At 43.7% G+C, this 17,557-nt stretch overlaps 1 protein-coding gene across 1 annotated transcript in view; it reads right to left on the bottom strand.

Moving 5' to 3' along the window:
* Positions 1 to 17,557, bottom strand: part of LOC126471510 (uncharacterized) — a 189,170-nt gene that overhangs the window by 55,134 nt on the left and 116,479 nt on the right. Inside the window, exon 5 of the mRNA XM_050099731.1 lies at positions 8,549 to 8,773. Coding sequence (XP_049955688.1) covers positions 8,549 to 8,773 — 225 coding nt within the window. The remainder of the gene's footprint in view (positions 1 to 8,548; positions 8,774 to 17,557) is intronic.

Below are 17,557 nucleotides of genomic sequence, written 5' to 3' on the forward strand. Positions count from 1 at the left end.
GTGTGTGTGTGTGTGTGTGTGTGTGGCATACTGATCTGAACTATGCAGCCTTAAAATGGAAGTTTTTTGATCACTCCTTATTTTGCTCCCTGCCACCTTGGCAATATGTACCGCAAATCATCAGACAGACGACCTTCCTGCATGCTTCGAGCATCCCCTGGTGCTGTTCCGAACCAATGCTAATCTTTGTAACTGTGACGAGCAGTGTGCAGATTGCATCTTTGTATCCCACAAAGAGGTGACAGTTCCCAGTGGCATGAATGGTTACTGTTTATTGACTGTCACTGAGTTGGTGAGTCATTTGCTACATTGTGGCCCACCTGTTCGCTGCTAAAGCCATGCTAGTCAGTGGTAACCCCTGTCAATGATATCCTGTTGCCCATAGCAGTTCACTCTGCTGATTGTGGTAGTATTTTCCTTAAATAAATCTGCTCACAGTACACCTTTGACACTGTGGTGCAAGAAAGCCCAATGACTACACACCCTTATAGAATAAGTGTCTCGAGCCATGGGTACCCACGATATGGCAGTGATAAAATCACCCTGTGATCAACTGTCACACTGCAGCTGTAAGCTGCACCTCCTTTTTCAGAATACTCAGGTTTATTAATTTGAAGTAAATCAGATCTTTTGAAGGAAAATTTAACAAAAAGAGCACATCCAGGAAAGGATGAAACCATGTCTAATTAACTGGAACACAAAATTAATAATTAGTGGTGACAAAGATCCTCTGCAATAAAATTCCATTTTAAATCACTCCTAATGCATACTCCCAGATAATTTATGGAATTAACTGCTTCCAATTGCTGATCTGCTATATTGTAGCTAAATGATATGGGATCTTTCTTTCTATGTATTCGCAGCACATTACACTTGTCTACATTGAGATTCAATTGCCATTCCCTGCACCATGCATCAATTCGCTGCAGAACATCCTGCATTTCAGTACAATTTACCATTGTTGCAACCTCTTGATATACCACAGCATCATACGCAAAAAGCCTCAGTGAACTTCCGATGTCATTCACAAGGTCATTTATGTATATTGTGAATAGCAACGGTCCTACGACACTCCACTGCAGCACACCTGAAATTACTCTTACTTCGGAAGACTTCTCTCCATTGAGAATGACATGCTGCATTCTGTTATCTAGCAACTCTTCAATCCAATCACATAATTGGTCTGATAGTCCATATGCTCTTACTTTGTTCATTAAACGATTGTGGGGAACTGTATCAAACGCCTAGCGGAAGTCAAGAAACACAGCATCTACCTGGGAACCCGTGTCTATGGCCCTCTGAGTCTCGTGGACGAATAGCGCGAGCTGGGTTTCACATGATCGTCTTTTTCGAAACCCATGCTGATTCCTACACAGTAGATTTCTAGTTTACAGAAAAGTCATAATACTCGAACATAATACATGTTCTAAAATTCTACAACTGATCGATGTTAGAGATATAAGTCTGTAGTTCTGCACATCTGTTCAACGTCCCTTCTTGAAAACGGGGATGACCTGTGCCCTTTTCCAATTCTTTGGAACGCTACGCTCTTGTAGAGACCTACGGTACACTGCAGCAAGAATGGGGGAAGTTCCTTCGCATACTCTGTGTAAAATTGAACTGGTATCCCATCAGGTCCAGCGGCCTTTCCTCTTTTGAGTGATTTTAATTGTTTCTCTATCCCTCTGTCATCTATTTCAATATCTACCATTTTGTCATCTGTGCGACAATCTAGAGAAGGAACTACAGTGCAGTCTTCCTCTGTGAAACAGCTTTGGAAAAAGACATTTAGTATTTCGGCCTTTAGTCCATCATCCTCTGTTTCAGTACCTTTTTGGTCACAGAGTGTCTGGACATTTTGTTTTGATCCACCTACCGCTTTGACATAAGAGCAAAATTTCTTAGGATTTTCTGCCAAGTCAGTACATAGAACTTTAATTTCGAATTCATTTAACGCCTCTCGCATGGCCCTCCTCACATTACATTTCGCTTCGTGTAATTTTTGTTTGTCTGCAAGGTGTTGGCTATGTTTATGTTTGCTGTGAAGTTCCCTTTGCCTCCACAGCAGTTTTCTAACTCGGTTGTTGTACCACGCTGGCTCTTTTCCATCTCTTATGATCTTGCTTGGCACATACTCATCTAATGCATATTGTACGATGGTTTTGAACTTTGTCCACTGATCCTTAACACTATCTGTACTTAAAACAAAACTTTTGTGCTGAGCCGTCAGGTACTCTGAAATCTGATTTTTGTCACTTTTGCTAACCAGAAAAATCTTCGTACCTTTTTTAATATTTCTATTTACGGCTGAAATCATCGATGCAGTAACCGCTTTATGATCACTGATTCCCTGTTCTGCGTTAACTGTTTCAAATAGTTCGGGTCTGTTTGTCACTAGAAGGTCTAATATGTTATCGCCACGAGTCGGTTCTCTGTTTAACTGCTCAAGGTAGTTTTCAGATAAAGCTCTTAAAAAATTTCACTGGATTCTTTGTCCCTGCCACCCGTTATGAAAGTTTGAGTCTCCCAGTCTATATCCGGCAAATTAAAATCTCCACCCAGAACTATAACATGGTGGGCAAATCTACTCGAAATATTTTCCAAATTATCCTTCAGGTGCTCAGCCACAACAGCTGCTGAGCCAGGGGGCCTATAGAGACATCCAATTACCATGTCTGAGCCTGCTTTAACCGTGACCTTCACCCTAAATTATTTCACATTTCGGATCTCCGTCAATTTCCTTCGATACTATTGCACTTCTTATCACTTTAAACATGCCTCCCCCTTCACTGTCCAGCCTGTCTCTGCGGTATACATTCCAATCTGAGTTTAGAATTTCATTACTGTTTACATCTGGTTTCAGCCAACTTTCTGTCCCTAGTACTATGTGGGCATTGTGACCGCTTATTACTGAGAGCAGTTCTGGGACCTTTCTATAGACGCTCCTGCAATTTACTATTAGCACATTAATATTGTTATTCCCTGTTGCATTTTGTCTACTCCTACCTTGCCGCATCTCAGGAGGTGTCTTGTCGGGCCTAGGGAGGGAATTCTCTAACCTAAAAAACCCACATGTGCACTCCACATATACTCCGCTACTCTTGTAGCCGCTTCCTGCATGTAGTGCACGCGTGACCTATTCAGGGGGACCCTACATTTCTCCACCCGATAGCGGAGGTCGAGAAATTTGCACCCCAGATCTCTGCAGAATCGTCTGAGTCCCTGGTTTAAGCCTTCCACTCGGCTCCAAACCAGAGGACCACTATCGGTTCTGGAAACGATACTACAAATAGCTAGCTCAGATTCCACCCAGCGAGGCTTTCCGCCTTCACCAACTCCGTTAACTGCCTGTACGAACTGAGGATGACCTCTGAACCCAGACGGCAGGAGTCATTGGTGCCGACATGAGCAACAATTTGCAGTCGGGTGCACCCAGTGCTCTCTATCACTGCTGGCATGGCCTCCTCCACCTCTCGGATGAGACCCCCGGCAAGCAGACAGAGTGAACACTGACCTTCTTCCCCGACCTTTCCGCTATTTCCCTAAGGGGGTCCATCACCCGCCTAACGTTGGAGCTCCCAATATCTAATAAACCCCTCCCCCCATGTGCCTGCTCGGACCTTGCTGAAGGAGTGGCCACATGTCCACTCACAGGCAGAACGGGCGATGCCACACGGCCAGCCTCCACACTGACCCTCCGCCTCGTGCGCCGCAAACGCCGCTGAACCCGCCACTCCCCTTGGGAAGAGGGTGGCCCAACCGCGCCCGGTACCCGCAAAGATGTGTCGACAGCAGGGTCAGTGGGTGAAGCATGTAACACCTGGGGTGTACCATGCAACGCACCAGACTCACCACTGCCTGAAGACGGCTAACCGCGGCCATCAACACGTTCAGCTGTTTGCGAACAGTGGCCGGCTCCTCCTGTGTCCGTACACTGCAGTCACACATCCTATCCATCCTAAGAAATCAATTTACTGTAGAGAGTTAATCAACTTATAACTAGACTGCTAATTCACTAAAGGCGGCTGATAGTTGACTAAACTGTTGTTACTAGACACTTCCTGTAGCAAAACAATGAAAATCGCACTACCTGTCTCTGAACTGTATTGAAAACAAACACTAGCACTACTGGCACTATGGCTGACTAAACGGACTTTCTCTGACTGTATTCAAAACAACCACAAAATCTATGGAACACTATTACTAGCACTCGACAATTAAAGCTTCCTAAAAGCAAAAACACACGGAAGAAGAAGTGACAAGTAAGAAAAATAGAGTTAATACTAAAATTAGCATAGCTCGCTGCACAGCAGACGTGACGCAGACGGCAGTTACGTTGACACTGACACTATAAGGTTATTGAACGACTCATTGGGATTTTGAGTCTGACAATGCAGACACTTCTTCAATAATTCAGGATTGCCAGGTCTCTGTAAACAGGTTTTATGATATCCACAACTGCTGCTGGGATAGAATGTTTATGGCTGTATGACCTGTTTGAATACTGGGCATTGCGGTAATTGCACCATGAACCAGATCCAGGAGGGCAAAGATGGTGTACTGGTTTATCATCAGCTGACAGTCTCTGGAAGAAGGTAGCCCATACTGCCTGCTTCATTTTCAACAATTCTCATAATACTGTTGTAGTTCATCAATCATGTTGTCTGTCAGCCTGCTTCTTATGGTCTTACCACCTGAAAGTTTCTTGTCTCTCAAACTTTGTTTCAACTTCCTCAATCTGGTACCCATCCTCTTCTGGACATGACCAACACATTCCAGTTCTGTGATAAGCTTCTCACCATAAGGATGAGTGGCTACTACACTGTTATATGCATTTGAGTCTGCCTAACCTAAGAACTTAGTGTAACACACTCCCCTTTAGTTTACAGATCGATTATAAATTTCAACAGCTGCACATGCCTCCGTACGACTAGTTGTCCTTCATAATTTCTGTCACAGATATGCCCTTCTTCATTCCCTGATTTATACTTATAAGAATGTTTGGTTAAAATCTGGAAATCTATTAGCTTTCCAGTATCCACACTGGTCACTGTAGCAACAGAATTCTTAGAACTGCAGCTGCGCTTCTACCAAGTGCCCCAAAAGCTACTGATATGTCAATCATACCATCGTTTATTTCAGCAGCTTCATTTGCAGCACCCTTAATTGACTCACATGCAGCAGATTTCACAGCAGCTCCAATAAATCCTGCATACTTGTACATTTTACAAAGTGGGTGTGGCATATACATCACGACACACATTGTTTCTGCTGCAGTGTGTCCTTTGCCAATAGCTCCCAATCCATAAAACCACCTAACATTTATTTCAAAATAATTATCTTTACACTTATCAGAACTCCAAAATGAATGAGTATATTTACAACTGGCAGAATTAATGATAAGTTTCCCGGCTAGTCCATTTGATACCTCAATGTCTTCATGTAAACTAACTGGCCCTCCACATACATACAGCACACACATTCACATAACACCCCTGTTAGGATGTGTAAATGTATCAGAATATAACCTAACCTACCATTTACATGAGTTTTGTTTTGAGATAACTGTGTTATCACTATGTTTTATTTTAATCTTCGAAGCACTAATGGGTGTTTCTCTAGATACTCATGAGTTTGCCAGTATTTCATTGTCTGTAACTTCACACACCACATGCTGAACACAATGTTTCTCTTTATTCAAAAATTTATTACCATGAAACCCACATTTCTTAAAAACACTTCATTTTGGAGTCACACTTTTTGAGAGATTTACCAGTCTATTCGTCACTATTCCTCGGAAAAACGTTAGCACTTCGATATACAAAGCATGTTTATACTATGAAAAGATACGATACTATTTTTGACAGTGCTACCAATACAAACACATAATTTAACCTTTATAACACAGCAATCCACAGCTTTCTACAGGGTGGTCCATTGATAGTGACTGGGCCAAATATCTCACATAATAAGTAACAAATGAAAAAACTACAAAGAACGAAATTCGTCTAGCTTGAAGGGAGAAACCAGATGGCGCTATGGTTGGCCTGCTAGATGGCGCTGCCATAGGTCAAACTCATATCAACTACATTTTTTTAAAATAGGAACCCCCATTTTTTATTACATATGCATGTAGTACGTAAAGAAATATGAATGTTTTAGCTGGACCACTTTTTTCGCTTTGTGATAGATGGGGCTGTAATAGTCAAAAATGGTTCAAATGGCTCTGAGCACTATGGGACTTAACTTCTGAGGTCATCAGTCCCCTAGAACTTAGAACTACTTAAACCTAACTAACCTAAGGACATCACACACATCCATGCCCGAGGCAGGATCGAACCTGCGAACGTAGCGTTCGCGCGTTTCCAGACTGTAGCGCCTAGCACCACTCGGCCACTCCGGCCAGCTGCTGTAATAGTCACAAACATATAAGTATGTGGTATCACATAACATTCCGCCAGTGCAGACGGTATTTGCTTCATGATACATTACCCGTGTTAAAATGGACCGTTTACCAATTGCGGAAAAGGTCGATATCGTGTTGATGTATGGCTATTGTGATCAAAATGCCCAAGGGGCGTGTGCTATGTATGCTGCTTGGTATACTGGACGACATCATTGAAGTGTCCGGACCATTCGCCGGATAGTTACATTATTTAAGGAAACAGGAAGTGTCCAGCCACATGTGAAACATCAACCACGACCTGCAACAAATGATGATACCCTAGTAGGTGTTTTAGCTGCTGGGGCAGCTAATCCACACATCAGTAGCAGACAAATTGCGCGAGAATTGGGAATCTCAAAAACGTCGGTGTTGAGAATGCTACATCAACATCGATTGCACCCGTACCATATTTCTATGCACCAGGAATTGCATGGCGATGACTTTGAACGTCATGTACAGTTCTGCCACTGGGCACAAGAGAAATTACAGGAGGTTGAAAGATTTTTTGCATGCATTCTATTTAGCGATGAAGCATCATTCACCAACAGCGGTAACCTAAACCGCCATAATATGCACTATTGGGCAACGGAAAATCTACGATGGCAGCGACAAGTGGAACAGCAGCGACCTTGGCAGGTTAATGTATGGTGTGGCATTAAGGGAGGAAGGATAATTGGCCCCCATTTTATCGATGGCAATCTAAATGGTGCAATGTATGCTGATTTCCTGCGTAATGTTCTACCAATGTTACTACTAGATGTTTCACTGCATGACAGAATGGCGATGTACTTCCAACATGATGGATGTCCGGCACATAGTTTGCGTGCGGTTGAAGCAGTATTGAATAGCATATTTCATGACAGGTGGATTGGTCGTCAAAGCACCATACCATGGCCCGCACGTTCTCCGGATCTGACGTCCCCGGATTTCTTTCTGTGGGGAAATTTGAAGGATTTTGCTATCGTGATCCACCGACAATATGCATCAGTGCATTGTCAATGCATGTGCGAACATTACGGAAGGCGAACTACTCACTGTTGAGAGGAATGTCGTTACACGTATTGCCAAAGGCATTGAGGTTGACAGACATCATTTTGAGCATTTACTGCATTAATGTGGTATTCACAGGTAATCACGCCATAACAGCATACGTTCTAAGAAATGATAAGTTCACAAAGGTACATGTATCACATTGGAACAACCAAAATAAAATGTTCAAATGTACCTACGTTCTGTATTTTAATTTAAAAAACCTACCTGTTACCAACTGTTCGTCTAAAATTATGAGACATATGTTTGTGACTATTACAGCGCCATATATCACAAAGCGAAAAAAGTGGTCCAACTAAAACATTCATATTTCTTTACATATTACACGAATATGTAATAAAAAATGGGGTTCCTATTTACAAAAACACAGTTGATATCAGTTTGAGCTATGGCAGCGCCTTATTGCAGGCCAACCATTGCGCCAGCTGGTTTCCCGCTTTGAGCTAGACAAATTTTGTTCTTTGTAGTTTTTTCGTTTGACACTTATTTCGTGAGATATTTGGCCCGGTCACGATCAATGGACTACCCTGTATATAAAAAATTACCGATTTTATTAGGTCTTGAAGTAATGCATGTAAAAATTTTAACATTTTCAACTGGTGTAATTTATATTTTAGAAAATAAAATAAAATACTTCCCACGCAAGTTTATAAGTAATATACATATCATTTTATTTGGAAAATTGCAAATTTTATAATCAGGTATAAAACCCGAAAAAGTGAAAAAGAATGTTTTCCCCTTCTAACTCCCCTTAAAGTTATGGAAATGTGCAAGCTTTCGGAGTCAGTGGCTTATTCTTCTGGCAGAAACAATGAAGGGGAAGGAAAAAGGAAGAAAGAAAAGGATTGTCAAGGTTTAGGAAATGGGGAGAGTTGCAGAAAAGCTGCAGAGAAACCCAGGCCAGGACAGACTTACTGAATGGGATGAGAAATATGTAACTAAACCAGTCCATCTCTCACACCACCAGCAGATGTGAAGTATTCTTGTGATTGGTAGTAAGTCATAAACATTAAATTATTTTCAATGTATGTTCATATGTAATACTGCACGTACCTTTGAGGTATCATTGGGCCCATTGGGAAGAGGATCAAAATTAGTCCACTGCTTTCTAATTATTTGGAGCATTTCACTAAATGAGACCATGTTCCCATCATTCCATTTGTTGCCGCTGAAAGGCATGTACTCGATAAATCTTACATCAACATTTTTCTCTTTTGTTAACTCCACAAAACTGCACACTTCATCTTCATTAAAACCTCGCATTACAACATAATTTATCTGTGGAAGAAAGACACCATTAAAAACTTGGTATCAGATAAAGCATGGTTTAAACAGAGTTTGAAAGACTTTTTGATAGGTAACTCATCCTACTCTATAGATGAATATCTTAACAGTGGCTGTTAGGCCAGCTTAAATAAGAATGTCTGTTAGATTTCAGTTCTGAGAGCACTTTGTCATAACAGTCAAGATTATGTACTTTTTGTTTGATAAATTTATTAATAGTGCATAACAATGTTTCAGTCTGACAGCGTATCAATTCTGAAAATATTAGCTGTTCCAGTTTGTATTGTATTCACCTAGTTTGACAATCTCCTGACAAATGATCAGGGTATTCAAATGTTTTATATTTTTTATGTTATACTTTCTGGCATGTTACTCACCCATGAGAATCGTCTCATGTTTTGGGTCTTGGAACAAAAGCTGAATCTAATCTAATCTAACCTACAAAATAATGGTTCTACAAGTCTGTTGTTATATTTGTATACCTCACTGATTCTGTTAAATTAATCTTTTTCTCTCTTTTTAGAGAATGTCTGAATTTATCTTAGCATGCCAAGCTGTTAACCTTCTTAACAATTTATGAAAATTAAACTACATACATCTCCAATCTTTTTCCCCACTCCAACGCACACATCTATTGCTGAAGGTATTATTTTAACTATTACATGAAATTAAGAAGCTTTCTTGAAACTGTGCTGCCATTTGTGAAACAAAGTTAAAAGTGTTCTCAAGATAAAAGGTCTTCACAAAAGGAGCATTTAGTATCCGTGCAGGTGGTAATACTGACAGCCATCATATAAACAAGCCCAAATGGTAGAACATCCTGCTTTACACATACACGCAATGGCAGAAAAAAGGAAAAGAGCACACCTTTCATTAAAGCTTGAATATATAAACTGATGAGACAAAACACTATGACCTCCTGTTTGATAATGTGTTTGTCCACTGTTGGAACACAATACAGCAGTGATTTTGTGTGGGACAAGTTCAACAAATTTCAGGTATGTTCCCAGCATTATGTGAGGTATGTTCCCAGCATTATGCAGCACCGCATGTCTAAGCACAGGTCATGTAATTCCCATAAATTGGAGATCAGTGGTTTCTGGGTGCAGAATTGGTATCTGATAGCATCGCAGATGTATTCCATCAGATTCAGAAGGGGTGAATTTGATTCTGGCCTCGTGACACTGAAAGTCATATTGTTGATGTAGTGATGTAACAAGACTGTTACGCCACTTGAGGTAGCCGATTTAAAGAAAGGCACGCGTACACACACGCCGACGGGCGTGAATTCTGGAACAGGATAACTATTGAATGGTAGCAAGAAAAGTACGTAGCTGCTTTATACTTAACTTTTATTATGTGATGAATACAGCGTTCTTCTTGAGACATTTATACTATAACTCTCAAAGTAGGTAAGGCTAATGGCGCCTTGCTAGGTCGTAGCCATGGACTTAGCAGAAGGCTATTCTAACTGTCTCTCAGCAAATGAGAGGAAGGCTTCGTCCGTATTGTCTCTAGCAATGTCGTCGTACAACTGGGGCGAGTGCTTGTTCGTATCACGAGACCTGCCTTGTGGTGGCGCTAGGTCTGCGATCACACAGTGGCGACACGCAGGTCCGACATGTACTAAATGGACCGCGGCTGATTTAAGCTACCACCTAGCAAGTGTGGTGTCTGGCGGTGACACCACATTCCTCCCCCGCAAATCGGCGAACGGTCGGGAGATAAGGCTGCCGCCCGCCGTGGGGAGGACCCCATGTCGACGTATGCGATGAGGTGGGGAGCCTAACAACAGGCGAGGCTGTGCCACCCGCACCCGGCCATTCGGTCCGAGGGGAGCTAGGAAACACCTGAAAACCTAGTCCAGGGTGCACGTCAACATGCGGTGTATGCGCCCGTAATGAGACAGGAGGGGCCGAAGGGTCGACATCCATTGCGTCGGGGTACCCGACGCGCGATGACGTCATGTGGTCCGGAGCGGGCAAGAGTTCCATGGCGGAGGACAGCTGGTCACGGGAAGCGAGCGGCGGCGCATGACCCAGGGAGGCGCGTGGCGGCTGCAGCGAAGCGTCGAATGCGGGCGGCGCCGACGGGAGAACAGGCGGCGGCGGCGGCGGCGGCGGCTGCTGCGGCGGCGCGTCGCCATGGGGCAAAAGGGAAGGCATCGTCGGTAACACCTGGGGATGAGGCGAGCCAGTAGATGGGTCCCCAGGGCGCTTACCGGACGGCACCGTCGCTGAAAGCAGACGGGGAGCGGCACAACCCGTGCGACGACAGAGGCGCAGCTGATTGAGATGCCGACGCACCTCACCAGAGGCCCCCAAACCAAATACATCGCGCGGCCAAGGCAGCGAAGAATGCGCCCTGCGAGCCAACGCCGTGAACCTCGATAGTTGCGATAAAATACAACGTCGCCTGGAGCAAAAGCAGGAGTCTGCCGCTGCACAGGAACCTGATGCGGCGGATGCAGCAAAGACATCAAGGTGCGATGAGGACGACCGTGGAGCAACTCAGCCGGCCAGCGACCATCTCGGGGCTGAGAGCGATACGAGGACAAAAAGAGCAACAACGCGTCCTCCCGAGAATGCGACTCTTTCAATTTCAACATCTGTGACTTGAAAGTCCGGACCAATCGTTCAGCGGCACCGTTTGACTGAGGCGAAAACGGCGCGGATGTCAGATGTTGAATACCATTGGCCTGGCAGAATGACTGAAATTCTGCGGACATGAATGGTGGGCCATTGTCGGAAACAATAGTCTGCGGAAGACCTTCAATACAAAAGATAGCAGACAATGCTTGGATGGTGGCGGAGGACGTCGTGGAAGACATCCGGACCACAAAAGGAAAATTATTGAAGGCGTCGACCAGAACCAACCATCGAGCATTCCAGAATGGACCAGCAAAATCAATGTGCAAGCGTTGCCAAGGGGAAGTGGCTTTCGGCCATGCGAAGACTTTCCGCGGCGGTGCGGATTGTTGTTCGGCACACGCCATGCAAGAAGAACACATATTCATAATCGCAGCATCGATTCCGAACCAAGTACAGTGCTGACGAGCAAGTTGTTTCGTTCGCACTATACCCCAATGTCCTTGGTGAAGAAGCCGTAAGACAGAGGACTGTAACGAACGTGGGACCATGACTCGGGACTGATCATTATCAGAACGCAACAACAAAACACCACGTCGAACAAAAAGTCTCTCCCTGTGAGCAAAAAATCGGCGAACCAACGGATCCTCGATCCGAGACTTTGACAAAGGCCATTGCGTAGCAACAAAACGCAAAACAGTAGCAAGGACAGGGTCAGCAGCTGTGGCTGTAGCTACACGACGAAAATCAATCGGAAACGATTTGACCACTTCATCGGTTTCCGAATCCATGAACATGCAAGCAAGTTTGGAAGAATCGAATGCTTTATCCTCAGCAACAGGCAAACGGGACAACGCATCGGCGTTTCCGTGCTTAGCAGTGGACCGATACAAGATATCGTAGCGGTACTGCGAGAGGAAAATAGACCAGCGAATGAATTTCTGCGCCGTACGTGGAGGTACCGGCTTGTTCGGATGAAAAAGCGATGTCAAAGGTTTGTGGTCTGTGATGATGGTGAAGTGACGACCATACAAGAAATCATGGAACTTAGTAACACCAAACACGAGAGCCAAAGCTTCTTTCTCTATCTGCGAGTAATTTCTTTGCGCAGATGAGAGCAATTTGGACGCAAAGGCAATAGGGCGATCATGCGAGCCAACTTTGTGCGCAAGCACAGCACCGACCCCGAAATCCGATGCATCTACCATCAACAAAAGGGGTTTCTGGGGATCGAAAGGCGTGAGGCAAGTAATAGAAAGCAACGCCGATTTCAACTGGCGAAAGGCGCGTTCGCATTCCGTCGTCCAGAGAAACGGAACACCTGTACGGCGTAAGCGAGGAAGCGGAGCTGAAATGGAAGAGACAATGCGCACATTCACTTACACCTTGTGATTCTACATAGTTCAATGTTCGTGCGATCTCATCACGCAATGCGTGGGGAACATTGCGCGCTCTGAAAAATTTCGGTTGTGCGTTTACTTTCAGTTCCAAATGTGCTTCATAGTTTTTAGCGCAACCTAAGCCCGGTGCAAAAATGTCAGCAAATTCGTCACACAGACGAGAAACACTGTCTGAAGGCACAGTTTGATTCACTGATAGGACCTGATTTACTATAGACATGTTAAACAACTGAAATTAATCTAAACCAAACAAGTTCACTGCAGAAGAAGAATGAAGAACGTAAAATGACACAAGTTTTGTTTGTCCCTTGTATGTTGCAAGAAGAGTGCACTGTCCTAACACAGGAATTTTCTGTCCTGAATATGTGGTTAGCTTAACATTTGCGGAACGCAACGGAGGTTTGCCCAGTTGTTTGTACGTGTCGTGATTGAGCAATGAAACTGCAGCTCCGGTATCGAGCTGGAATGGTATGACCTTGCCATTAAAGTCCAAATCTACAAAAAATTTATTGTCCAGCTGACGACAAGAGCGACTGTCTCGTGCAATTTGAACAGACACTGGTACAGAATCACTTGCTAATGGACGTGATTTCCGGCGACGTTGACGCACTCTTTTTGTGGGACGAACACAGTCACTGTTAGAGAAAGTGTCACTGGACGAAGTGGAATTAACGACATGAATGTCCATGGGCGAAGGTCCACGAGCCTGAGTGTCCCTGGTTCGATTCCGGCGCGAAGCAAAGGGCCTGGAATGATTAAGAGTGTCTGAACTGAGCTTTTTCTGGCAAACACTTTGAACATGTCCTTTCTTATTGCAGAAAAAGCAAATAGCTTGGCGTGACGGGCAATGTTCACGCGAATGTCTAGTAGCACACCGCGGGCATGATTTCACTGCATTTGTGGGCTGGCGCGGCAAACCTGGTTTAGCGCGCGGCGGCAGCTGTGCGGACGTACGCGAGGGCAGTTGACCGGGCCGCGTAGCGCGAGCGTGCCTGGCGGGCCGGTTAATGTTACACACAGCTGGCGAAGTTTCAAAAGATTCCTGAGCACAGTCAAGTGTGTCTTGCCTATCCAATATGTCTATCACTTGTTGAAGGGAGGGATTAACTAGTTTCAAAATTTGCTCCCATATGCAAACATCAGAAACGTTCTGTGCAATTGCATCACGCACCATTGTATCTGAATAAGAAAGACCACAGTCACAGTCAAAGGCACAGTCCCTAGTAAGTCCTTGCAATGTTGCTACCCACTCCCTATTAGTTTGACCGGCCGTACGTTTTGTACGAAAAAACGTATACCGTTTTGCAACCACATTAACTGTTTCTTTGAAATAGGCATCTAAAGCAGACAAAATTTCCTCGTAGGACAGAGTTGCTACGTCGCGTCGGGGAAACAATTTCACTATCACACGGTATGTGGACACACCGACACAAGAAAGCAAAAACGGCTGCCGCTCATTACCTTGAATTCTGTAGGCGGCGAGGTGGAAGGCGAATTGACGGGACCACTCTTGCCAAGACTCGTGGGTTGCATCAAAGGGTCGGAATTGAGGTGCAACAGCATCCAATAACGATTGCGTCTGCTGATTCTGCAAGCGATAAAATTCGGACAGTACATCTGGCGAAGCCATGACACAAGTAAATGTAAGCAATCAGAAAGAATACTTTAAATCGTCGCCAATCTGTAGTGACGTAACAAGACTGTTACGCCACTTGAGGTAGCCGATTTAAAGAAAGGCACGCGTACACACACGCCGACGGGCGTGAATTCTGGAACAGGATAACTATTGAATGGTAGCAAGGAAAGTACGTAGCTGCTTTATACTTAACTTTTATTATGTGATGAATACAGCATTCTTCTTGAGACATTTATACTATAACTCTCAAAGTAGGTAAGGCTAATGACGCCTTGCTAGGTTGTAGCCATGGACTTAGCAGAAGGCTATTCTAACTGTCTCTCGGCAAATGAGAGGAAGGCTTCGTCCGTATTGTCTCTAGCAATGTCGTCGTACAACTGGGGCGAGTGCTTGTTCGTATCACGAGACCTGCCTTGTGGTGGCGCTAGGTCTGCGATCACACAGTGGCGACACGCAGGTCCGACATGTACTAAATGGACCGCGGCCGATTTAAGCTACCACCTAGCAAGTGTGGTGTCTGGCGGTGACACCACAGTTGAAACATGTCACCTTCATTAGGGACAGGGTGCGGACAGTGCACAATAATGTTCACACAGAACAAAGCTGTTATGGAGCCTTCAGTTACTACCACAGGTCCCATAGAAGACCAGGTGAATGTCCTCCATAGCATAATATTGCTCCCACTGGCCTAAGTCTGTAGCAAAGTGCACCTTTCAAGCACCAATTCACTCTGTTGACAGTGTATGTGCACAAAACCGTCAAGCAGGTGTAATGCGAAACACGAATGATTCAACCAGATGACACATTTCTATTGATTCACTGCCCAATCTCAATACTCCTGAGCGACAGAAATTGTAATTCAACAGTGTTGTCAACATGGGAACATACAGGGGTTGTCTGCAGCAGAGCCCCATGTTTAACAATGTGCAATAAATGGTGTGCTCTGAAATACTCGTCCTTCCACCAGCACTGTGTCATCAGACGTGCCACAGAAATTAGCTTCCTCAGCCGAATGTCATCTTTTTCAAAGGAACCATCCCAGCATTTGTCTTAAATCATTTAGGGAAATCAAGGAAAACCCAAATTTTGATGGCTCGATGGGATTCGGGTCCGTTGTCCTCTCGAAGTCAAGTCCACTGTCTGACCACTGTGGTGGCATGACCTAGTCTTAATTAAGCCAGAAAATCCTGGGAAATGCTGACATACTTATTGATTTAAGATATAATAATTCAAAACAATCCTTTCATGAATTTCACTACAATTTTCTGCTCTTTTGAAAAAAAAATTCTTTTGACTGTTTTGATGTTGTTTAGTATGTTTAAATAATGATGGCAGTCTCTATAAAAGGGCAGTTTGACTTTTAAGTTTAGTTATACTGTTTTAAACTACATCCTTCATCTATTTGTCCACCCAGAAGTGCTATAGGATATAACTTGAAGACTATGGTGAGGTGGTGGGGGACAGTCATGTGTTGAGAAGGAGGTGCTGCCAGAAATGAAGTGTGTGAGGTGACGTTATTGACACTGCATACAGGGAGAATAAAAATACTCTATTCCATATTCATTTACAATCTATGTCTGGCCCCATATGGTTTTACTTTTCTCCAATAAGAAAAAAGAAATTGTCAGTAACTGTCTTTATAAGGTCTTAAAAGGAAACAAACAATAGAAAATCTAGGCTGGAGTAATGACCATATTATAAAAAAGATACATTGCTGTATACAGGAGATGTTAGGTCACAGACAAGCACAACAAAAAGACTACTAAACATGTAAGCTTTCAATCAGAAAGTCTTCTTCCAAAGTGGACAAAACACACACACACACACACACACACACACACACACACACACACACACACACACACACACAGGACCGTTGTTTCTCCCATGATGTGCAGTTGCTCCCAGTCTGGCCCTAGCAGCCAGAGACAGTGGTCATGTATGTGTGATCTGCATTTGCGCGCGTGTGTGTGTGCGTGTGTGTGTGTGTGTGTGTGTGTGTGTGTGTGTGTGTGTGTGTGAGGGAAGGGGGAGGGGGTTTGCACCAAAAGCTTACGTGTTTACTAATAGGTGGTGTTCTTTCCCCCCCCTCCCCCCCCCCCCCCCTGCCAACAACACATCTACACTATACAGTGAGTGCCAATCTATCCTTTTCATAATACTGTCGTTACGACCTTGCCAAGAGGCATATTGTGGAGTAATCCGAAGGGCTCTACTAATTTGTACAAGAGGAAGGAGAGCACAATCTCAATGTAAGTTTTTAGAAAACTGGTATGTGCATTACTTCTGCAAACCTTTCAGAAAGAACACGGTATGCACTTCATTCAGCAAGATGAGTAATAAACAATATTAGCAATACTGCATCAAACTTGTTCACTTTCATCTTTGGATTAAACATTCGATTTCAGAGAGTACAGAATTTGGCAGAATCAAATTTTGGGGATATGTGGAACTGGGACAATGGCATATTTTTTACCCATTCAACAAACTAAGCACTGCTGATTGCTACTTTCATTGTGTCTGCTGCTGCAATGCATATATGAAACTATAAGTGCAGCATCTATGATGGAATAAAATGTTATACAAATGAAACATACAGGCACAGTGAAATAGAGTAGTATGGCTCATCATTTCGGTCTCACAGATTAGCAGGTGTTGACTTGAAAGATAATACTTAAGAAGTTGAATCCAAAGGAGAGGATGTACCGTATTTACTCAAATCTAAGCCGCACTTTTTTTCTGGTTTTTGTAATCCAAAAACCGCCTGCGGCTTGGAATTGAGTGCAAAGCAAGTGGAAGTTCTGAAAAATGTCGGTAGGTGCTGAAACAACTAACTTCTGCCGTCGAATATATGTAGCGCTACACAGGCATGCTTCGTAGGCACAAAGATAAATACTGGCGCCAAAACCTCTGCGTCAGTAAATAAATTAAAAAAAAAAGGTGGAAGACAATTTTCATACATTATCCAACGAAGTAAATACAAATTCCGTATTGTTCATCTTTGAATGTAGCAGAACTTCAATGTATTACAAAAATCCGACTGGCAAGACTGTTTGGGATGTTTGTCAATATGGCCAACCCTACGTTCTGAATTTTTTCCTACCTGTGAGAAGAGATGATTGTTAATAGCAACCTGATGAAATGTGAATCACAT

Source organism: Schistocerca serialis, chromosome 3, assembly GCF_023864345.2.
Source record: "Schistocerca serialis cubense isolate TAMUIC-IGC-003099 chromosome 3, iqSchSeri2.2, whole genome shotgun sequence".
Classification (NCBI taxonomy): Eukaryota; Metazoa; Arthropoda; class Insecta; order Orthoptera; family Acrididae; genus Schistocerca; species Schistocerca serialis.